The sequence below is a fragment of the Phocoena sinus genome, chromosome 1, assembly GCF_008692025.1.
Source record: "Phocoena sinus isolate mPhoSin1 chromosome 1, mPhoSin1.pri, whole genome shotgun sequence".
NCBI lineage: Eukaryota > Metazoa > Chordata > Mammalia > Artiodactyla > Phocoenidae > Phocoena > Phocoena sinus.
In genome coordinates this window covers 180755183-180779476 of record NC_045763.1, presented here as the reverse complement: position 1 = coordinate 180779476, position 24294 = coordinate 180755183, and the positions used below count along the sequence as shown (strand labels likewise).

The 24294-nt window shown below is 37.4% G+C and overlaps 1 protein-coding gene across 1 annotated transcript in view; it reads left to right on the top strand.

The window, feature by feature from the left end:
* The window catches only part of ZBTB41 (zinc finger and BTB domain containing 41), a 46977-nt gene extending 32034 nt beyond the window's left edge, over nt 1–14943 (top strand). Inside the window, 2 exon segments of the mRNA XM_032647442.1 lie at nt 4356–4444; nt 12752–14943. Coding sequence (XP_032503333.1) covers nt 4356–4444; nt 12752–13407 — 745 coding nt within the window. The 3' untranslated portion in view covers nt 13408–14943.
* The last annotated feature ends 9351 nt before the right edge of the window (nt 14944–24294 follow it).

Genomic DNA, 24294 nt, shown 5'->3' with positions numbered 1-24294 from the left:
ATTTTCATGTATTGGTTTATTGTTTCTTTCATTGATTTTGTTCAGTGATACACTCATTGAATCAATGTATTCATTGTAGTCATTGAACTCTTGTATTCACTAGATACAAGGAATGCTGCTAAGTGTTGGGATATAAAGATATACCTGATGCTGTCTGGAGTAGAAAATAAAAACTTCAACATATTGTATAAGTGGGTGGAAAATAGAACTGGAAACTCACTTGCTCCACAGATTCTATAACTGTTTTTCTCAACTCCTTTATACCCTTAAAAATTATTTAGTGCTTCGGGGGCTTTTGTTTATAGAAATTATATAATATAAAAATAACATTATTGTTTAAATAAATTATATAATCATATTAGAAATTAAAATGATTAAAAATTAAGTACTTATTTATTAATTCATTTAAAGTAATAATATACCCATCATGCTAACATGAATAGCCATTTTATGGAAAATAACTACTTTACAGAACAAATACTAAAGAGTGGCATTTTAAAAATATTTATTTTTGGCCGTGCCGGGTCTTAGTTGTGGCATGTGGACTTCTTAGTTGCGACATGCATGCGGATCTTGTTCCCTGAGCAGGGATCGAACCCGGCTCCCTGCATTGGGAGTGCGGACTCTTACCCGCTGGACCACCAGGGAAGTCCCAAGAGTGGCACTGTTTCACATTTTTGTAAGTCTCTTTAATGGCTTCATAGAAGACAGTTGGATTGTCACATGTGCTCTTATGTGTTATTTTGTTTGAAGTAAATGAAGAAAATCTAGCTCACTCAGATACATAGTTGGTAAAACTAAGAGTAGAGGAATATTAAGCTTCTTAGAAAAATTGTGGTTGTTACTCTTTGCTTCCACACCAAAACTAAACCAGTGGTAGTTTCTTCAAGGTAGTTGCAAAGAGGAATCTGAAACAAGATTCTATGAAGCTTTCATACTCTTCCATTCAGTCCATTGGTCTATCTTGTGCTCTGAAGTGGATTTTTAACCTACTGTAATATGCATTTGTCATTTGGAAAATAAGGTTCACTGAGTTATGCAGATTTTCCCAATGTTACCACATTTCACAGTACAGGAACAACAAATCACACTTGTTAACATTGCTTCCAGTCTCTCAGAAGGAGAACTGGGAAGCTGTCAGGATCACCAGGGGCAGATGCAAGTTTTCCAAAATTCTTAATTAGCTTGAAAGCTCAAATTTTATCACTGATAACAAATACTGTCAGTTTTTTCCCTTGAAGTGACAGGCTTACTTCATTGAATTTTCAAGAAAATGTCTGCCACCTACTCAAGTCCAGCTGTACTCTGACTTCTGTTTCCTCAAGTGGAATGGTGCTCCGTGAGGGGAGGGATCCCTGGGCTCACAGCGGGTCTCGCGGGCGCCTCGAGCACACAGAGTACCCAGCGTGCAGTAGAGCTTCATGCTTCCCACCTCATCACGAGGTTAGCGGAAAGGCCACAGTGCAAAGGGTGAACTTTAATAAAATTAGTAATTTTACTGCTTTATCACAGTTGTTTTTCTTTCTGTGAGTACATCGTGGTGAAAATGTACAGTGACCATTAGTACATTTCGGTATCACTACCTTGTTTAGAGCTGAGGCACCACCACTTTTACCCCCTGTTCCTTTTGCTCTTTAGTGTAAATGTCAACATCGTGAGAAAAGTAAGTCATGTTTAAAGTATGATTTTGAAATAATTTTGATCTCGTAGACCCTATGAAAGAGCTTTGGGATCCTCTTCCCACCAGCAGGGCCTCTGACCTATCTGCTGGCCTAGATACTTGTGGAACCAGAATCTGTATTCTCCATGCTCTGCAAGGGCTGCTAAGGGTAGATCTAGAATATGGAGCCTTACGATCATTTCGTGAACCAACACTTACTTCTAAGAGATAAAAAGCCATTGAAGATTTTAAACAAGAGGATGACATATTGGATTTGTATTTTAGGTACATCACTCTTATTGATGTATGGAAGCCTGGATTAGTGGTGGATAAATCTGGAGGGCGAGTAGATCAACCAGTTAGAAGGCTGTTATAATCTAGGAAAAAGATGGTGAGGACCTAAACTAGGCAGTAGCGTTAATAATGAACAGTGGAAGGTACTTATTGACCAATATTTAGGCCTTTATTGAGGGAACGGGAGCAGTCACAGGTGATTCCTCTTTCCGAGGAATTCCTGTTTCCAAGTGAGTGGTTGATTGATACCAGCCACTGAGTTAGAGAATATAACATAGGGAGATGATGAGTTTGGTGTATATTGACTTTGAGATGCTCAGTGCACACTGAAACATAAAATCCGATAGGTGGATAGTAGTCTACCTCTCAGAAGTGAAGTCTGGGCTGTGTATAAAGAATTACATGTGAGCACTTTATGTGCAGATTATTCAAGGAGAGAACGTGGAGAGTGATGAAGACTAGCACCCGCCCCCCAACCAGTCATTTTCAAATGTCTCTTCTTCTAAATGTTTTTAAATGGTGACTCCTTCAGTATCCTCTCCTTCACTTTCTGTTCACTGTTGTAAGCTGTGGGGATGTGACCTCTGACCTTACTATCCCTCTCCAGTTGCTATCAGTAGGAGTCTCTTATTGCCAAATCCAGTAGACATGTTTAAATCCCTTTCATACTAGGCATCTCTGCTCCATGTGGAACTGTGTATCACTCCTGCCCTGAAAATCTCTGCTCTTCAGCATCTGTGTGAGAATGGAGAGATATATACATAGAGCCTGACCCATGCAGGTCCTTGTAGATTTTATCTTTTTCCTACATACACTGTGAGACAGTTTGTGTTTTGAGCATATCTGTGTTTAAAATGTCACTCTGTCCATAGTACAGACCAAGATTTCTTAGCCACAATACTACTGACATTGGGGCCTGGTCATTCTTTGTTGTGGGGTCGTCCTGTGCATTGTGGGATGTTTATCAGCATCCCTGGCCTCCACCCACTAGATGGCAGTGGCCAGTAGCACCTGCCTACCCCTAGTTGTGAGAACCAAAAATGTCTTCAGGCATTGCCACATGTCCCAGGGGGGTCAAAACTGCCCCTAGTTGAGTTACCACTGCTGCTTTCTCTATGTGCCCGTGGGAGCCCTGTTTGTATCTCTGTATTTAACATGGATATACATGGAATAAGATAAGCCAGGCATACAGGTTGCAAGTCTTTTGCTAAGTTTATCAATGACACTCCCAGTTCACTAAATCCACATTATCTTTTTAAATGTCCATTTCATCAAGTAGAAGTAAGTTCCTAGAAGACAGAGCCTTGCATGGTGTCTCTGTAGCTACTTTGTAAATGTAGAGTTGGATGAATTGAAAAGTGAGAATGGCATTTGAAACCTTAGGCATACTATTGCTATTTAATATTAGTAACAACATGCTAAATATTCCAGTAACACTCAGTGGATATGTTAAGGCCAGCTGTCTTCTAGAACATTATGGTAGCCTGTGTTTGATTTGTTTTTCCGTGTACTCATTAGAAGTGAATTGCTTCCAAGGTGAGATGATATGGCTTTCCTAGTAACTATCACTTAAATGCTAATCATTTTACAAATATATTAATCCTAACAACTAAATTTTTGAGTTTAGGATTGTTTAACTCACAAGTACATACTCTTAGGCACTACACTTTGCTTCTAAGTTAACTTCTGAGTAATTTATAGCTTTTTATGTCTATTAATCTACAATAAAAATAAAAGACTGGTATCTCATTCTTTTTTACTTAGGTGTAAAATTTATTTTAAGTTTATAATATTTATTTGTTATAAAGAGTACCTACCGAGGAAAAGTGTCCCCTTTTGATGAATGCAGATTTTGAGACTGCTGCAGTTTCATTTTTGCATCTATTTTAACGAAGGTACAATTTATATACAGAAAAATTCACTCTTTTTAGTGTGCAGTTCTGCAGGTTTTGACAAATGCATGCAGTCATGTAATCATTACCATAAGTTGAGACACAGAACAGATCTATATCACCCCTGAAATGTCCACCTTTGTACCTTTGTAGTCAACCCCCTTTCACCCCTCTCATTGATTTTTTTTTTTCTGTCCCTACAATTTTTCCTTTGGTATTTTTTAACAGAAAATAATAATACAAAAGTTTGCTGATTTAAAACTTAAAATTAAGCAGTTTAAAGTTGAAAATCTAAGGACATCTTTTATAGATTTATTTGTTGAATATAACTGGAGAAGGAAGAATCAGAGATAAGGTTGATACTTAAAAAGTATTTCCATGTTCATTTGGAGTTCTATGCTTTACTAATGTGAGAATTATATATGAAGTTATAAGTGAGTTGTAACTTATTTTCATTATGTTATTTATTAAAATTATATTGAAAAGCTCAAACCTTTTTATTTTCTTAGATATAAAGCAACCTTTCATCAGTGTGATGTTTGTAAGAAAATTTTTAAAGGCAAATCAAGTCTGGAAATGCATTTTCGGACACATTCAGGTAAAACCTAATGGGTATTTTGTATATATTTTTGTGTAATTATTCAGAAGTGAAATATGGACATTTATACTTTGTTGTTCTTGGTGAAATTGTTTTGTTTTTTCCCCCAGTAAGACTTTTACTTATTAGAATTGATGTCATGAACAGACAATATTCTGATCTACTATTCCATATTATGTAAGCTTCAATACTTTTGAATATCATTTTGTAGAATTTGGGAAAATTTTTTTCCATAGGGAATTTATTCAACTTTTAGTTCTCATCGTCCCCTTTTCTGGTTGTTTCTGGTTCCTCTATATCTATGAGACGCTCTGAAGACATTTCTTTTATTTTCTTCTCTTTTAAAAGAGTAATTCAACTATGACCTCATTGTCCTGTTACCAATTACTGTTTTATATTTATTTATTTATTTATTTTTGGGTGCATTGGGTCTTTGTTGCTGTGTGAAGGCTTTCTCTAGTTGCGGCAAGCAGGGGCTACTCTTCGTTGCAGTGCGCGGGCTTCTCGTTGTGGCTTTTCTTGTTGCAGAGCACGGGCTCTAGGTGCGCGTGCTTCAGTAGTTGTGGCACATGGGCTCAGCAGTTGTGGCTCGCAGGCTCTAGAGTGCAGGCTCAGTAGTTGTGGTACATGGCTTTAGTTGCTCCGTGGCATGTGGGATCCTCCCAGACCAGGGCTTGAACCTGTGTCCCCTGCATTGGCAGGTGGATTCTTAACCACTGTGCCACCAGGAAAGCCCCCAAGTTACTGTTGCGTAGCTTTCCTTTTTACATAGTCAGTTGTGATTTATAGTAGAATGATTTGTTGTGATTTATAGGTAGTTATAGTAGAATGATTTGCTTCAGCTGGTTTCCGGAAGTTATTTTCTTAATCTTTCCTTTTTTCCCTTGGCAATGCTACCATATATTGAAACATAGATTGTTGGATTTTTTCCTATATGTTGTCATAGTTATTGTTTGACTTCTCATGTAAATTAACAATTTTTAAAGCTTTCTTTCCTTCTTTTTAAGAAAGAAACCCATTAATGCATTTATGGCTGCCTTGCTTTATATTTACTTTGGATTTTGTCAAGCTGCTGTTCTGGTAGGGAAAAATAATTGATTTCATAAATATCAGAATTGGAAATAACTGGATTTGGGCAATTTCAATAGCAAAGGATTTCAGTAAAGAATTTATTACTGATATAGTACTGCTGTTAAAAATAAAATTATACCTCTCTCAAAATGAGAAGGTCATAATTTGGGGGGTATATAAATACATAAAAATGTAAAAAATGAGGAAACTATGTTAATGCTAGTCTCCACACTAGTTATAAGTAATATGCCTAATAAGCTCATGATTTGAAAAAGATGGTGAACTTACGAAAAGTTAATTTGAAACCACTGATGATTTAAGAATTGTAAAACTACAGGAATTATCTAGAGGAGAAAGTTAATAAGAGCTGGCTTTCTAACTGCATTAAGTTTTTTGAAAACACTGATTTGTAGTAATTAGTTGATGACCAATGACCGTGGAATTCTCAACTCTGGATATCTCAAAGTTAGTTGGAATTAGGGGCAAGTCCTTCTGTCCATTGAAAATTAAGGAAATGAGCTCTGTTACAGAATAAGTTAAAGTTTATGGCTGTTATGAAATGAGAGGGAGAAATCATTTGAAGCAGGGGTCAGCCCACTTTTTTGGTAAAGGGCTGGATAGTAAATATTTAAGTTTTTGTGGGCCAGACAGTCTCCATCTCAACCACTCAGCTCTCTGTGGTAACATGAAAGCAGCCATAGAAGGGTATAAATAAATAAATGAATGTGACCACATTCCAGGAAAATGTTATATACCAAAACTGGCAAGAGACTGTATTTGGCTTTCAGGCTATAGTTTGCCACCTCTTGATCTAAAGTGATCAGCAGGCTACCCAGACAGGACTTCACAGAGCAGCTGTTCCAAGAACTGGGTGCTATGCTCCCAAGTCCACTCCTGAGATTTACAGGTCCAGAAACTCAATTTTATATCTGTGCGCTAATAGTTGTAAGTATTCTGAGGAGTTCTTCAGTAACCACTGGAAGTAGAATCACCAGTGTCAGCTTACTATTAACCTTCTAGAGAATGAGATATTAATGTGTGCTGGCCAAGGTGTCCTTTTCTCTTATCAAGGAAGTAGAGTTGCTAAATTTATTCATCAGAAGGAGAATTGCTAAATGTAGTTATAGAATAAAATTAGGTAATAATTGTATGGAATCATTTATTGAGGAAATGGTGAAGGATACTGAGCCATCTTTCCTGTTCTAACAGTGCACCTCTCTGGTGATGAGAATAATTGTGTTCCCCAGATTCCTTTTCTCTAGTGCAGGTACCCTTAGTGCATTGTCTGTACTGTTAGATTCTTGTTTTTTGGAATCCCCTTGCCGGACTCCCTACAGACTTCTTCTCTTCCATTGTTCCTTCTTTAGAAGAGGTACAAATAACTGATTGGTTTTAGTTTTGGCCAGGTCAGTACCCTTAAGTACTTCAAATGAATAGATATGATCAGCGCCTAGCCTAGGACTTGTAAATAGTAGGTGCTTAATAAATATTTATTCAAGGAATGACTTTATCAGGTTTTCTTACAACTACCCTCTAAACTCATGTATGTTTTCAAACCACACAATTAGAGAAATTCATTGGAAAATGGATATAAGATTTTTTTTCTACAAATGTCTTACTCTCATCTCTTATATGCTTTGCTTGTGTAATCCTCAGAGTAGTAATTATGTCTATTCGGCAGTAGTCTTGTTGAGATGTAATACATTCAGTTAAAATGGGTATAAAGCTGATAAATTTAGGGCTTGATTTTAGACTTGGCAGAATTTTTAAACTGTTTTTTATTGAAGTATAACACGTAAAGTACACAAATGAATTTTTATAAATGAGTGCTTCTATGTAACCACCATTCAGACCAGGATGCAGGACATTCAGAACTCCAGAAGCACCCTCCCTGGCCCCTCCCAATCAGTAACCTCCTTGCAAAATAATCATTATTTTGACTTATGTCACCATTAATTAGTCTGTCTGTTTGAACTTCATATAAATGGAATCATACAGTATGCACTCTTTTGTCTGGTTTCTTTCAGTCATATGTCTATGAGATTCATCCATGGAAGTAGTTTGTTTCTTTTCATTTTCATATGAATATATCAAAATTTATTTATCCGTTGTACTTTGATAGACACTTGGTTTGTGTTTACTTGGGTCTATTATAAATAAAGCTGCTCTAAATATTCTTGTCTATGATTTTTCATACACACTGCATTCATTTCTCTTGTGTACGTGCCTAGCCCTGGGATTGCTGGCTCATAGGATATGCATATGTTTTACTTTAGTAGACACTACTAACCAGTTTTCCAAGGTAATTGTGACAATTTACGTCCTACCAGTAGTGTATGGTGTATGAGAATCCCAGTTGCTCCACATTTTCACCAATACTTGATAGTGTCTCTTTTTTTAGCCATTCTGTTGGATATGTAGCACTGTCTCAAAGTGGATTTAATTTGCATATCTGTGATGAGTAATGATATTGAGCACCTTTCCATACACTTATTGGTCATTGGATATTCACTTTTATGGAACACATGATTCATTCTTCTGCTGATTTTCTTAAATTGGATTGTCCATCTTTTTCAAATTGATTTATGGGAATTCTTTCTATATTCTGGGTATGAGTTCATTGTTGGATATCTAAATTACAGGTGTCTTCTAGTCTGTGGCTGGCTTTTCCACTCTAGTAATGATATCTTTCAATGACTGAAGGTCCCAAATTTTAAAGAAGTCTTGTATCAAGTTTCTTCTTTCTAGTTAGGTTTATTGTATCCCCTTTAAGAAACTTTTGCCTACCCCAGGGTCATTAATATTTTTTCTTTTACCTTCTGATGATTTATTTTAACTTACATATTTAGATTATGAACTTTATCTTATTTTTGTGTTTATTATTAGGTAAGGTCAAAGTTCTTTGTTTTTTTGACATGTGGTTATCTAGTGGCCCTGGCACCGTTTATTGGAAAGACCATCCTTGCCTCAGAGCATTTCAATGGCCTATTTGTTTTAAGTTAAGTGATCATATATGTGTGGTTTGTTTCTGGACTCTCTTCTGTTCATTGGACTGTTTGTATATTCTTTCACCATTACTATACCATATAAAGTACTGTGGCTTTTGATATCTTGTAGTGTAAATACTCCAACTTTGTTCTTTTTCATTGTCTTTCTTATTCTTTTTCCTCTATGTTTTCATATGAATTTAGAAACAGCTTATAAATTTCCAAACACAAATACCTTCTAGCTACTTTTGGTTTTTCTTAGCATACAAACTGGCCATCTGTGAATAATCACAGTTTATTTCTCCCTTTTTAAGTCCTTGCATCTCTCTCTCTCTCTCTCTCTCTGCCTTATTGCTTTGGTTCATATCATCAGTGGTATATTGATAGTGGAAATCCTTGTCTCCAGGGAAAAGCTTTCAATGTTTCATTACTAATTATGTTTTTTATAGATTTTTGTAGATACTGTTTTTCAGATAAAGAAATTATCATCTGTTCCTAGTTTAGTTAGAGTATTTGTCATGAATAGGTGTTGAATTTTATCAGATATTTCCCTGCTTTTATTGAGGTGATTATATATTTGTTCTTTATTATTGTGATAAAATACATTGATTTTTGTTTTATTTTGTTTTTGTTTGGGGTTTTTTTTTTTTGGTCTATGGTCATGAGACATATTGTCTATTTTTTTTCCTTGTTATGTCCCTAACAGGTTTTATTATGACTATGCTCGCATCAAAAAATAATTTGGGAAATAATACATCTTTTTTCAGTTAACTGGAGGAGTTTATATAATATTGGCATTATTTCCTCATTACTATTTGGAAGAATTCACTGATAAATTCCACTGAACTTGTTTTCTTTGGAGAAAGATTTCAATGAAAGATTCCTTAATAGTTTCAGAGCTGTCAGATTTTCAATTCTTGTTTCATTTTTAAGGAATTTTATTTAATCTAAAATATAAAATCTATTGGCAAAATTCAGAGTATTATTTATCTTTTAATGATTATAGGATCTTTAGTGATAACCTTATTTTATTCCTATTGGTAATTTGTTTTTTCTTTCTAGAGATTTGTTGATTTTATTAATCTTTCAAAAAACTACTAGATTTTGTTGATTTTTTTTTCTCTTTTATATTTGTTGTATATTTCTTTTCTGCTTTTCTCTTTTTTATTCTTTCTATTTTATTTGGGTTTAATTTCTGTCTTTCCCTATCTTCTTTATATAGATGCCTAACTTAATTAAATTTGGCATTTCTTATTTTTTATTATACATATTTTAAAGTTCTAAACACTCCTTTAGTTACAGTTCACAACTCATTTTATATTTTATGTTTTCATTAGAATTCAGTTAAAAATAGTTTTTAATGTCTTCTGATTTATTCTCTCATTTGTGCTTTATTTTAAATTGTACTGTATTGCCCAATTCCTAAATATTTGGGGATTTCTAAGTATTTTTATGTTACTAATGTCTAGCTTAATTCCACTTTTGTCAGAGAATGTATTTTATTCAAATATTCTGCATTCTAATATGATATTTTTTTCTACTTATTCTATAAGTTACTGAGAGCTATATGTTAAAATCTCTAACCTAACTGTTGATTATAAATTATCTATTTTTCATTTTGAGTTCTTCAGTTTTTTGCCTTATATATTTTGAGGCTGTGTTATTAGCTATGTACAGATGGTTATATCTCACTGTTGATGGTCCTTTATATCATTGTAAAATGTCCCTTTTTATGCTGGGATAAAGGACCAGCTCTCTTTTGGATAATATTTATGTGGTATTTTTTTCTTTTTACTTTCAGTCCTTATATGGGCCTGTATTTAAGATGTGTGTCTTTGGAGTATTATTTTATTATGATAACCTCTTTTAATCAGGATGTTTAGTTCATTTAAATGTCACATGATTTCTCATTTATTTGGGTTCAAATCTGTCATCATGCTATTTGTCTCATCTGTTTCTTGATGCTTTCTTTTTCCTGTCTTCATTTCCTTGTAATTATGAAGTATTTTTATTACCCATTTTCCCTCAGTTTACTTGTTAATTGTATGTTCTTTCAGTATTAGTAGTCATCTTGAAGATCACAACATGTGTTCTTCTAAAATTATTAGTCTATCTTAAATTAGTTCTTGACCCCTTTTCTAGACAATTCAAAGACCTTATGACACCTCATCTCTCTCAGCCTTTACGTGTTATGTGTATTTTCATTTTACATATACTTTAAACCATGTAAAACATTATTATTTTGTTTGTTTGCTTTAAATAACTCATTTATTTTTAACCATATTTACCCTCCACCCTTCCTTCATGACATTTTCCTTCTTCATGTAGGATTCCCTTTTGTGCATATCTGCTGGCACCAAATTCTCTTAGGTTTTGATTGTCTGAAAATGTTATTTTACTTTATGGAGACTATTTGGCTGACTATAGAATTTACATTAGCAGTTATTTTTCTTTCAATATTTTAAATGTGTCATTTTTTTCCTCTTTGACCTTCTCTAGTGTTTGTTGAAAAATATACTGGCAGTCTTATTGTTGCTCATTTAAAAGAAATCTCTCTTTAATTCACTGCTTTTTAAGATTTTTCTGTCTTTGATTTTCAGTAGTTTTATTATAGTGTGCCCAGATGTGTTTTTGGGGTTGTTTTTTTTTTTTCTTTCTTTTTGTATTTTGTAAGATGTGTAGAGCTTATTGCATCTATGACTTGTCTTTCATTTAGGAAGATTCTCTGTCAATTTTTCTTTCAAATACTGTTTTTGACCTATACTCTTATTTTCTTTCTGGGACTCCAATTATATGTATGTTAGACTGATCAGTTTGTCTTATGTACCTCTCTATTGCAAATGGCTTACAATACAAGTTTATGACGTAACAAATCTGTAGGTGAGAAGTGTGACCCAAGCTAAAACCTCAGTGTTGGTAGGGCTCCATTTCTTTCTGGAGGCTCTAGAGGAGAATCTGTTTCCTGCTCATTTGGGTTATTGGTAGAATCGATTCTTTGAGTTGAAGGACCAGGGCCCATGTTCTAGTTTTTTAACTGGTTGTAAGCTGAGAGCTTTCTCAGCTTCTAGAGGCTGCCACATTCTGTGGGTCCTAGCCTCCTTCTTCCATTTTCAGAACCAGCAGTTCGGGATTGAGTTCTCTTGTCACAGCTCTCTGACCTTTTCATCTTCAGTTATCACTGCTTTTAAAGACCCACGTGATTAGATTGGGCCTACCTGGTTAATCTCCCCACCTCAGGGTCTTTAACCTTAATCATATCTGCAGAGACCCTTTCACCATGTAAGGTAACAAAATCATACTTTTCGGGGATTAGCCAACCACCCTGGCTACTGTAGGAATTTATGTTTCATGGGAGAAAAACAAAAACCAAAAACTGCTGTGTGAGAACCTGACTCAGGAAGAATTGAAAACTGGCCAAGCTTCCTTATTCTTTTTTTTTTTTTTTTTTTTTTTTTTGTGGTACGCGGGCCTCTCACTGTTGTGGCCTCTCCTGTTGCAGAGCACAGGCTCTGGACGCGCAGGCTCAGCGGCCATGGCTCAGGGGCCCAGCTGCTCCACGGCATGTGGGATCTTCCCGGACCGGGGCACGAACCCGTGTCCCCTGCATCGGCAGGCAGACTCTCAACCACTGCGCCACCAGGGAAGCCCAAGCTTCCTTATTCTTGATCCTCATCAACTCTCCTTATTGTAACATCAGGCTAGACATTGGTGTTACTACTTCTCATTCTGATCCAAAGAACCAGGTTAATTGAGTTGCTGTTTTAGCTTTTATCCTTCTTGGGTGGGAGGAAATCAAATGCTCTAGTTTACAACTCTTTTAGGGGCTATAGTGGGAATAATAGCAAGCAAGCAATAATGACAACAGCCTAGGTTTATCAAGTACTTACCACGTGCCAGTGTAATGCTAAGCACTATTATTTCATTTTCTCATTCAGTCCTTTCACCAAGTCTGTGAGGTAGGTACTGTTATTATTCCATATAACAGGTGAGGAAGCTGTGCTTAGAAGTTGGGGAGCTTGCTCCAGGTTTGCCTAGTAAATGGTGTAGCTAGAATTCAAACTAAGATCTTTTGGATGTTTGAGCTCATTCTCTTTACCAGTTACTCTACTGTCTCCACTTCGTGATAGCATGCATTACTGCTTTTATTAAGTTCGTGTAAGAATTCCCATGGAAAATTTGCTACTTAATTAAAATCATTGTCTTACCAAGTGACTGCGTTTTACAGTTAATTTCATTTGTGTTCATACAGGTGAAAAACCATACAAGTGTCAAATTTGCAATCAATCTTTTAGAATTAAGAAAACTTTAACAAAACACTTGGTCATTCATTCTGATGCCCGGCCTTTCAACTGTCAGCACTGTAATGCAACATTTAAGCGGAAAGACAAGCTGAAATACCACATTGACCACGTTCATGGCATAAAGTCACCTGACGATCCTCTCAGTGCTTCTGAGGAGAAGCTTGTATCCTTGCCAGTAGAGTACTCATCCGATGATAAAATCTTCCAAACAGAAGCAAAACAATATATGGACCAGCCCAAAGTTTACCCGTCAGAAGCCAAGACTATGTTGCAGAGTGTGTCTGCTGAAGTGTGTGTCCCTGTAACGCTGGTTCCAGTCCAGATGCCTGACACTCAGAGTGACCTGGTGCATCACACCACTACTCTCCCTCCACCTTCTCACGAGATCTTGTCGCCACAGCAGCCATCCACTGATTACCCACGAGCAGCTGACTTAGCTTTCCTGGAGAAATACACTCTTACTCCTCAGCCTGCAAATATAGTTCATCCAGTCCGACCTGAACAAATGCTAGATCCTAGAGAACAGTCTTATCTTGGAACGTTATTGGGCCTTGATAATGCCACTGCTGTACAAAATATTTCTAATCGTGAGCATCATTCATGAGTAAATCTAAGCACTCCACAGACTTTTTCTGTGGTTACGCGTTAATGGTAGCCTAGAGCTGACAGCTTTTAGTGGGGCTGCTATTTTTTCATTTTCTCTAGTTTCTCAAGTCCTCAGAACCATTTCAAATCAAGAAAAATATGTATCTCTGTTTACTGAACATATGAATATTTGGACGTATTTTGAGGTATAATATTTGAAATGGACATTTTTATGATTTTTTTAAAGGCTAGTGCTAATTTTTAATGGTTTCTCTAACTTTTCAAAACTATTAGCTGTTGACATTATGAGGGTATTTGTTTTTAGTCATCAGTGGAAATTTTTATTCTTCTTTAGTCTCATTCCTCATTTCTCCCTTCCCCATCTTCCAAACAAGTGTTAAGGATGATGTAGTTGTATTCTTTTAAGAAAGAATACAAGAGTATATAGAACTGATAATTGCAACTGTTCCTTATCCTAACTTAAGTGTCATGATTATTTCTTCCAGATTTTTAAAAACTGAAATCAGGAATTTGAATTTATAAGAAAGTCTTGGATAGTTGGGTGTTCTTTTTTCATCCGGCCATAATTTCAGTTTATGACTATCCTTTGGTCTTTTGACAAACTCAAAGCCAGAAAGCTAACTAATGCAGGATTAGCTCATTAAAGGAAATGTAGAATTGAAATAATTACCCAGATGGTTGGTTTTTGCCTGTGCTTCAATTATTGTGAATAAGAAATGCAAATACAGGTCTAGGCATTAAATTACACAAGTTGAAAATGTGTTAAAAGCAAAATATGACAGTTTTAACTAGATATTTTTCAAGGTAAGTTCACCTTATGTATTTTGCCATTTACTTCAGAAACAATAATATATCACAACATATATCTTCATCTTACTATGGGAAGGGCAGTTATAACTAATTAGTGAAAATTTAACAAGCTACTTTTGGTCTCATTTACCTTTGCTAACTGAAACTCTGGGAAATAGAACCTACAGATTTCATATATGATTGTTAGAAAAGGTGCCAAACAAACATAAAATTTGTGTCTAATTGAACTTAATGTTTTTTAATTAAAGGGAACCATTATTTGTATACAGATTTACATGTAATCTAGATCTTTATTTTTGCTTTACACATAAGCCTAATGTCTGTAATTATCCTTGATTTTTATTTTTGTATGAGACAAAAGTTGAGGACTTGGTAAAAGTAAATAGCAGTTGGAGCAAAGCCTCACTGATTAAAATTAAATGAGGAAAAAGTCAGTCAGAATTGTAAAATACCTTTAAAGATGTGCACTTTCCATATTTTCAAGTCAGTTTAAACTTAAACTAGGATGTTTCCTAGTAGAGCTGCTTAAAGGGTTAGAGAATAGGCAGGGTTGATTTATTATTAGCATGTCATTTGTATGTAAACTACTGGAAAATAGCAATTTTAAGAGTTTTCTACTTCAGTTTTGTTTACACTCCTAATTGCTTTAAGCACTTTTTTTGTGTAAAGTCTGGCCCAGCCCTTGTGAAAAAAATCACAAATAAAATAATGAAGTTTTAGTGAATAAAATTTAACCACTTAATAATGTGGAAACTTGTTTCCTGAAGCACTTAAGAAATGAAGGTACTTTACAGGAATACTCACCACACTAATGGAAATAAAACAAAAGAAAAAAAAAAAAGTTGAGAATTAGGGCAGTTAACCAAAGTAGCTCATATAAGTAATAAAACCAACCTGAGTTTTGCCTCATTTATTAAAGTTTGGTTATAATTATCCTAGGACCGATAGATACTAGTTATGTATTAATTCTTTATAAAGCATTCTTACTTTTGTGTGGAAATGTTATGTCTGGAGTACTTACATGGTAGAACTTGACTATATGAGGTACTATTATTCTGTCCTTCAAAATGACTTTAAAAAATACATATCTTTATGATTTTTATCATAAAGATCTACAAGACTTAACTAAAAAACTTAGTATGATGAAAAGAAATCATATCTAAAAATGTACCCTGCCTTGCATATAAACCAATGTAGAAAAGTTTGGACTTACAGAAAGGCAAATGGTATATATGTATATGTGTGTGGTATATTATATGTTTGGTAGCAGAAAAAGAGGGTGTTGCGGTGTTGCATTTTCAACATTCAAAAGAATACCTTGCTTTTTGAAGGTATTGACTTTAGGGTTCTTTTAATAATAATCTCCTAATGCTTTAAATATATGATTTGATTGTAGGAATTGGTTTACAGTATAGAACTTTTCTGGAATACATCTCTTATATAAAGTGAAACATAATTATATTTAGTTATTATTGTAGATAACAAACTTGAATAGTAGTTTACTGTTTTTTTTTTTTTTTTTTTTTTTTTTTCTTTACGCGGGCCTCTCACTGCTGTGGCCTCTCCCGTTGCAGAGCACAGGCTCTGGACGCGCAGGCTCAGCGGCCATGGCTCACGGGCCCAGCCGCTCTGCGGCATGCGGGATCTTCCCGGACCGGGGAACGAACCCGTGTCCCCTGCATCGGCAGGCGGACTCTCAACCACTGCGCCACCAGGGAAGCCCAGTTTACTGTTTTATACAATACTTTCACAGTTATCTCATTTAAACCTCATAACCAGCTCTGAAATAGAAATGACATACTGTATTCCCATGTTAGAGATAAAGAATCTGAGGTTAAGTCTACATCATTAATAAGTGGCAGAGCTACTAACAGGGAAAGAAATGGAGCATTAATGAATGCTTACAAGGTGCCGGGCACTGCGTTTTCTCATGTAATCATGAAAACAGTCTGGGAGGTAGGTAGTATAATTCTTATGAAGAAATAACCTCAGCGGGTGAACAGACAAACACATCTGCCTCTAATTTCCAAATTAGAATATATGAAATTTTACAATTGTGAAAACCTCATGGATTTGAGCAAACTGAATGTATATAAGTTTTTGAAGTTGGCACAAAAAAAATATGAAATGAGGCCTGCTCTTTTCAGTTAACCTTTTGTCACATTGTGATTTGGAGCATCTTGAACAAATGCTCCATTAACTCTAAAACCCATTAATTCTGTAAATTTTATACTTAAAATTTTGAATCTTGCAACTAAGTTTAGCCTCATTCAGAATTTTTTATTTTATGAGCATAATTTATTGTTTTAAATTAATTTTGTAGTTGATAGCAGTTAGCACTTATTATGTAAATTGAATAATTTATCAAATGTAGGAATTTGTTAACCTAATCCATTTTTACTTAAATGCACCAAAGATTTTTAGTAGGTATTAAAATAGTTTAAAAGAATTTAAATTCTTTGTTGTTTGAATAAATATGTGTCCAAAGAAGCACAGTTGAAGTCCTAGGATTATGGATTTTTTTTAAAAATCGTTTGAATACTAAGATTAAATGTTTGTGTTTATATGTATAAAAATGAGAACAGAAGAAAATACTCTGGGAATAGTCATACTGACAAACCAGTTACAAACAAAAATACTCAGTTTTCCTCAGTTTAATTAATTGAATGTTATCTTTTAAGTGGACACTATTAAATGCTAAAATAAGCTTACTTTTTACACTACACTATTAATTAATTTTGCCTTAGAATTTTTTTTAAGACAAGCTGAAGATTTTTTTGTAAGAAACCCCACCTATTTTTTGCAAAGCCTAAAACGCTATTTAAGATTAGGGTTTGTTCTTCATGCCAGCAAGATTTCACCAACAACTGTGAAGGCAGTGATCTTTGCATACTTTTAAGTAACTTAGTCATCTGTTGAAGAGGAGTAGCAAAAATAGGGTTTTAAACTGGTGCTTTATTAAGTGACTTTCTCTAAAGTGATGGTAGATCATGAAGTAGGTACATAAATAATTTTCTGTCAACCTTAAAATTGTCAAAACATCTTTGAGGAGTGACTATAAGCTATTAGTTAAGGGCTAACAAGTATTTAAATGTCATTCATTGCTTTTCACTCTATAATTGCAAACGAATTAAAAACACCATTAACTGGTGTATGTGTGTAAGTTTGTTTGCGTTCTCTTCCTAGCAGATCACTCTGCTGTATCATTGATGGAAAGTCAGACGGGGAGCATCAGCTCTTTGACAGTGTCCTTTTATATATGCCCAGTCTTCTCTGGATTGAATGCTTTGTGCCTTTTCAGTGTGCTATACTTGCTTGGAGTTGACTCTGCTGGCTAGATTGTTTTGGTTAAAAAATGATTGTGGTTTTGTTGTTGTTATGGGTCTTATGTGTGTGTTGCCTGCTGGTCAGGCAACAGTTGTTTTTAGGTTGCTTTATGTTTTTGTAGGAAAATTGGCACCAAGTACTAGTGTGATTTTTTTTTTTTTTTTTTTTTTAATCTCTACTACTGTGGCCTTTCTAGTTACTGTGAAGCCACTCCTGGGCCTGTCTCTAGATGCTCATTAGAGGAATCTGACAAATAAAGTAAAGAGTAGTGTGTCTGCCTCTCCTCCTCCCATCCCCCACCTTTTCTAGTTAATAATCAGTTACCAAACCACCCAGCTCTACACTGAACTGCTTCTTTTTTCAGTTTGCCTAAAACTGAGCCAGAGGTGATGGTTTGAGATGGGTCTCATAAAAAGCAGCAAGATCCCAACCAACAAACAAATTGAGTTGATGAACTCAGGAAAAATTAGGACTTTTAAAGTCATGTTGGATTATTCTAAGATTCAGTGCCAAATTTAAAATGACTCGAAATGTATTTTTTAATAAGAAACAAAAGTAGCATTTCTAAAACTTTTAATAGTGTTATGGTAAATGTTACTATTAGATTGAATAATGGATAATGTGAGAATAATTTTTTGATAATTTCTAGGAACCATAGACAATTCTTTTTAGGTCCCCCCCTTTCTTTTGCACATTCCTCTCAGTAAAGTCTATAGTGGTTTAGGAAGGGGGGATCGTTCCCTTATTTCCTCTAAAATTATTTCTACTTCAAGGTACTTTTTTCCTGCAATAGTTGCATGTTTTCTGCGCTTCCTCTTTGGAAGTGGCCTTAATAAGGTAAAAGTTACAGCATTAGGTCATGTGGAGGATGAGGGAAAGGTTTGGTAGAGAGAGCGTCTGTACTGTGTTTACTCTTCACGTTTCAACTTGCTGTGCGTTGATCTTCAGTCTGTGTTGAAAAATCCCCAATTTAAATTTAGCCTCTGTAGCCATTTATATAGGGAGAAAATAAGAATTATATTCAGAGACTAGAGGTTATACAAAGATGGATAGACGTCTTTTGTTCTACTTTTTTCCAAATTCTTAGGTAAAGAAGTAATTTCGGTGCTTGCATTACTGCTGGCGATTTTAAAACATTTCTTGAAAGAAGAGCATGCACACTTCTCATTGTTATTTCGCCTCGTTGCTTGGTATTCCTGCTTTGTAATTACAAAATTTTTATTCCTTGTAACAATCGGACTTTTCTTATCCCTGTGGACAAAGCTGTATTACAACCGATGAGTGCAGCTGCCAAAACATGAGCACAGAGGTGGGCACTTGGCTGCTTCGTGTTGTGTAGGAAGTGTTCTGATTACGGGATTTATGATGTACACTAAAGTGGAAATGCCTATGAACTTAGTTTTCAGTCTCCAATCCTAAGTTTTCTTTTTAATCATGAGAACTCTTTTAAAAAACGATTGCAAAGAAAAATCTAAAATATCAAGATTCATTATTTTGTCAACTGTGTGTAAAGTATCTTGTGAGTTTTATAGATATTTTGACTGTCTCGTGTATCCTGAGTACCAATGTCTTTATAGAAAAATTCAGTTCTCTGTGAAGACTAGGAAGTGTATTGTATATTGAACTAGTTCTTTGTGTTGTTTTGATATTTAAAATAAAGTTCTTTGGTCCTAATAAAGCATATCTAGGTTTTATTGAACACATTTTCACAGCATGACAATGCAGTGCTCTGCCTGCCTCCTGAAAAATTGAAAAAAAGACCATGAACAACACACCATTGTAAAGCAATTATACTCCATAAAGATGTTAAAAAAAAAAAAAAGACCATGAACTCATAGAAAACCAGTGTCTTGGGGCACAGTTATTAAATTTTCTTTATTTTTCATAAGCTAGATATCATTTTGAAATATTTTATAAGTTAAATGTATAAATCATTAATGGTTTTTAAGTGGCTAATTAATATGTTTAAATATTAATAGTGGACTATTATGCTTGAAGTAGTCATGTGCTGTTTTTCCCCAAGGACTCTGAAGTGTAGAGAATCCCGTGAATGGGGTGTTCCCTGCAACACTGAGAGGGGACACTCTCGCCACTACCCCTCATTCCCAGAACTGTACACTCTGGCCACGGGAGGGACCACTGCTGGTCTAAGGCACGAGCTGAGTGACAGGACACACCCGACCTGGCCAGCTGTCATCTGCATCTGGCACCATAACTGAGCCTCCACAGTCAGCTGGTAGAAGACTAGTGAATTCCAAGCCTTCCCACTGGAGGCGGTGTTGTGTGGGACACCTAATTCTCTATTGCTGTGTAACACATTAGACCAAATGTAGTGGCTTGAAACAACAGACATTATCTCACAGGTCCTGTGGGTCAGGAATCGACTGTCTGAGCTAGGTGGCTCTGGCTCAGGGCCAGAGGTTGAAGTCAAACTTCATGGGAGCTGCAGTCTCTAGAGGCCATCCTGGAGCAGGCTTCACCTCCAAGCCCACTTCTGGCCATAGTTCCTCCCAACACAGCCTCTCTCTACAGGGCTGCCTGGTGATAGATACACAGCTGGCTGCCCCCAGCTGAAAAAATGAAAGAGAACACAGGCAGGATTTAAGTTGCAGTCTTTTATAACCTAATCTAGGAAGTGATAGCACATCACATCTGCCACTGTGAGCCCCTAAGTCCACAGCACTCAAGGGATACAAATTAAGATTCCCCTCTTGAAGGGAGAAGTGACCAAAAATTTTTAGACACACTTTGAAAACCTCCACAGATTCATTGGTTCTAAAGAAAGCATTCTGTACGTCTGTGCATGGATAGTGGGGGCAGGTACAGCAATCTATGCTCAGAAAATGCATCTACTCCAGAGAGGAAAATACCACCTCTTCTGTGGTAAAAAGGGTTTAATGTAACCGACATGCCACAGGTAACTGGTTGGTCCCTGGGCAGTGGAGTCACACTGGGGGTTCTGCTTGGCCTCTGTTCACAGGTCAGGCTCTCAGCGGTGGCACATCCAATCAGCCTTGGAAAGAGGGAGACCGTTTAAGCTCTTTCATAGCCCCCATATCTGCGGCCATGGCCAGTGTATACATGGGTTCACCAAGGAACAATGGGGTCTCTGAGGAAAGAGGTTCTGACACCTAAGCAGGACAGGTTGTCTTGTTTACCTGATTTTTGAGCTCTTCCTTTACCTTGGATATTCTCCGATGGCATTTACTAGGGACACAAATTTCTTAACTTCCTGTCCCTATTTTTCTTTTAAATTAATTAATTTATTTTTGGCTGCATTGGGTCTTTGTTGTGGTGCGCGGGCTCCTTACTGCGGTGGCTTCTCTTGTTGCGTAGCACGGGCTCTAGGCGTGCAGGCTTCAGTAGTTGTGGCACATGGGCTCAGTAGTTGTGGCTCACGGGCTCCAGAGCACAGGCTCAGCAGTTGTGGCGCACGGACTTAGTTGCTCCGCAGCATGTGGGATCTTCCCCGACTAGAGCTCAAACCCATGTCCCCTGCATTGGCAGGCGGATTCCTAACCATTGCGCCACCAGGGAAGTCGCCCTGTCCCTATCTTGAGATGTCCTTTTACAAACCTCTCCTCCCCCGACTTAACTTGTCACCAAGTTTTCATTTTGCTTTTTGCAAACCCTTGACCCGCTGCCCAACCTGTTGACTGTGCCCTTGAGTCAGCAGAGAGCAGAGACGTGTCTTCTCCCCTTTGAAGTGGACTAGATGTACCATCCAAAATTCTGCTCCCTGAGTGTTCTCATCTACCCTGAGGGGAGGCTATAGCGCAGCTCTGCTCACATCTGGCCTACCATACATATCCGTCCATAAACCAGGCTTTGTCTTCCTTTATGAAATGGTCAAGGAGATCCCCGATTTCCCCGAGGTACAGACTGAGAGAGACAGCGTAGGAGGAGGAGACATAACAGGACCCGTGTCGTCTGTGCAGCTTGTGAACTTGGGGCCTGCTCAGCCCTGGGCTGGTGTTCACCACTTTGACTTGATAATGGAATGTTGCTTGTCACATCCAGTTGTTTGGTTCCTTGGATTAGATCCCAGGTCAGCAAACTTCTTTGTAAAGGGCCAGATACTAAGTAGTACAGGCTTTGCAGGCAATATGATTTCTCCTGGAACTATTCGACTCCACCTTTGTAGTGTGAAAGCGTCCGTAGATAACATGTAAAGGAATGGGTGTCTCTGTGTTCCAGTAAAGCTTCAGCGGGGTAAGTCTCAGACCCTCCCAACTCCTGACAGCTGTTTCTTGCTCATCAGATTTAATTAGCAAATGTCATCAATATAACGGACCGGTGGAGCGGCTGCCCCTGCTGGTGAGGGAGGTTTGTGGGAATAGGGAGAATTACAAGCTCTCAGCCTTTAAAATTTTGCCCAAATACCATACTCCTTCCCAGGGTCCTCCTCCCTCCCCTTAGCTAGGAGGGCTGGTAGGGTCGAGCATTTCATCAGTGCTGCCACATTTACCAGCAGCCTCGGGATTAGTCCTTGGCCATGTGTTCCCTGAGACCACAGGAAGTGAGGGGCTTCTTCAGGCCTTCCGTCCACACATTCTTGTTCTCAAGATATGTTCTTAGCGGTACCCTTGGATGTTCACAGAGTTTCATTTTCTTTCTCCCTATGTATGCTCTCCAGGGTGGTCAGGTGAAACCAGGTGACACTCTAAGCTTTATAATCATTTATAAAGTGTTGGCATAGCCACTGTGTGCCCCGGCCACCTGATGTTTGAATAAATTGCCCTTCGTATGCACTTCGTCTCATGCTGCCGCCACAGGTAGATGATTTGAGGACTCAGGATGCTGCCACATCCCGTGGATTATCATGGTGTTTCTCGCTAGCAGGAGTTTATCCCTGTGCTCCTCAGATAGGAGCAACTCAATTCAGAATTCGATCTTAAGAGGCAATTTCCTAAGGCCACTATTGCATCAGCCAGGGACACTAAGGAAATAGTTGGCCCTCTCCAATTTAGTGGAATTCAAGGAAGTTTAATAAAGGGACCATTTGCAAAGATGTGACAGGGATGCAGGGAAACAAGCAATAGTGCCATATCCTGGGACTAGTAACACCATGGTATCCCCACACCCAGATCCCCGGAGACCCATGAGGAGAGGGCACCTCTCCAGCTACTTGTGACTTTAATGTTGAGATGGAGCCAGCCCAAGGGGGGCGGGAGTGCGGGAAGTACCCTTACCTCCCTTTTTGAGTAAAACAGAAGCTACAGAGTAAAAAACCTGTGGATGTAGCAAATACAGAACACAGGCCAGCATCCCACAGCAAAGAGCAGGCTGGAAAAGGGTGCAGGGTGGAAGTGGAGGGCAAATAAAAAATAATCCATACACTTCATTCTGGATTTTCTAAAATTGTGCGTCAACAGCTTTGCTTTATGAAGAGAAGCTGTGAGGGGAGAGCATAGATAAACAAGATGTGTTACTATCATGTTAAAAAGGGTTGAAACAAACATTTCAGTGACTTAAGCTTAAGGGCTTATATGTGTAATGTTAATTTGAGTATGAAATAATAAATATAAATATTTATTTATAAATATAATATATATTGTATATTATAAAAATATAATTATAAATTTATAAATATAAATTAATTAATATAAATTAAGTGTATATGAAGGTTATTGTCGTTCACATTAACATTTTGCTAAAAAGTTATGGAGTAGTGGTCTCATTGTGCATCAATCCTAAATTAGGATTTTAAGAAATCTCCATGAACACTTTTGATTCAGTATCGTTAAAATAACCGGGTTCAACATCAGGTCAAAATGGGTGTCAGTGAATATAATTTCAGATCCCACCTTCCTCATTTTGGTTTTCCACCCAGGGAGATTTCTTTTGATATATTTCATGCACGCGTACACACATCTACAATTTATTTTTTAAAGTCTCCTCCTGATATATTTTGTGCACGCGTACACACATTCACACGTTATTTTTTAAAGTCTCCTCCTGTCTTTAGAGGCAGTAGGTGCAGGGGTGAGAGCAAGACCAGCCGAGCTGCCTGTGGCCGTCTCCTGGATTTGCCACTTCCTGGCTGGCTGGACGCCGGCCTCGCTCATCTGTGAAGCACAAATCATGGCACCTCCCTCACAGGGTTGAAGTGAAGGTTGAGATAAATATGTGCAGGGCTTAAAACAATGCCTGGCAAAGAGTAACATGTAAGCGATAACCATTATTATCAGATGTCTACAATTAAAATGAAAACCGAGAAGTTATTTGTCAAGGGCAATGCCAGTCAAGACCATCGCTTATGAATTTCTGGGAATCTCAGGTTTTGTTTGTTTACCTAGTTTTGCTCCCAGTATCACTGAGCCCCTGCTGGGGTCAGGCACTGACATCAGCACGTTCACACTAACTATACATTTAATTTTCCTCATTTTCTCCCATTTGGGCCCAGGAAGCCTCTGCGGGGAGCTCATGGTTGTGACCCTGGGCGGGTATACTGGGGGAGGGAAATGACTGTCCCAGCAAGGCAATGACTGCTGCATTTACGGTGGAAGTGCTGTGACTCTCTTTCTTTCAAGCAGCCTGTTCACAAAACCGAAAGGCGAATTCCGAGTCTGAGTCCCGGGCCTCAGGGGCCACCGAGACCTCGAAGCCACTGTCGCCTCCGCGCGCAGAGCCAGGCGCCGCGGTCAACACGTTTAAATAAGGCGCCCTCTTCTCATTGGCCGGGACTGCTGCCCGATGATTGGCCTCGCGGGGAGGTGGGCGGGTCCGGGCGCCCCTATTGGTGGCG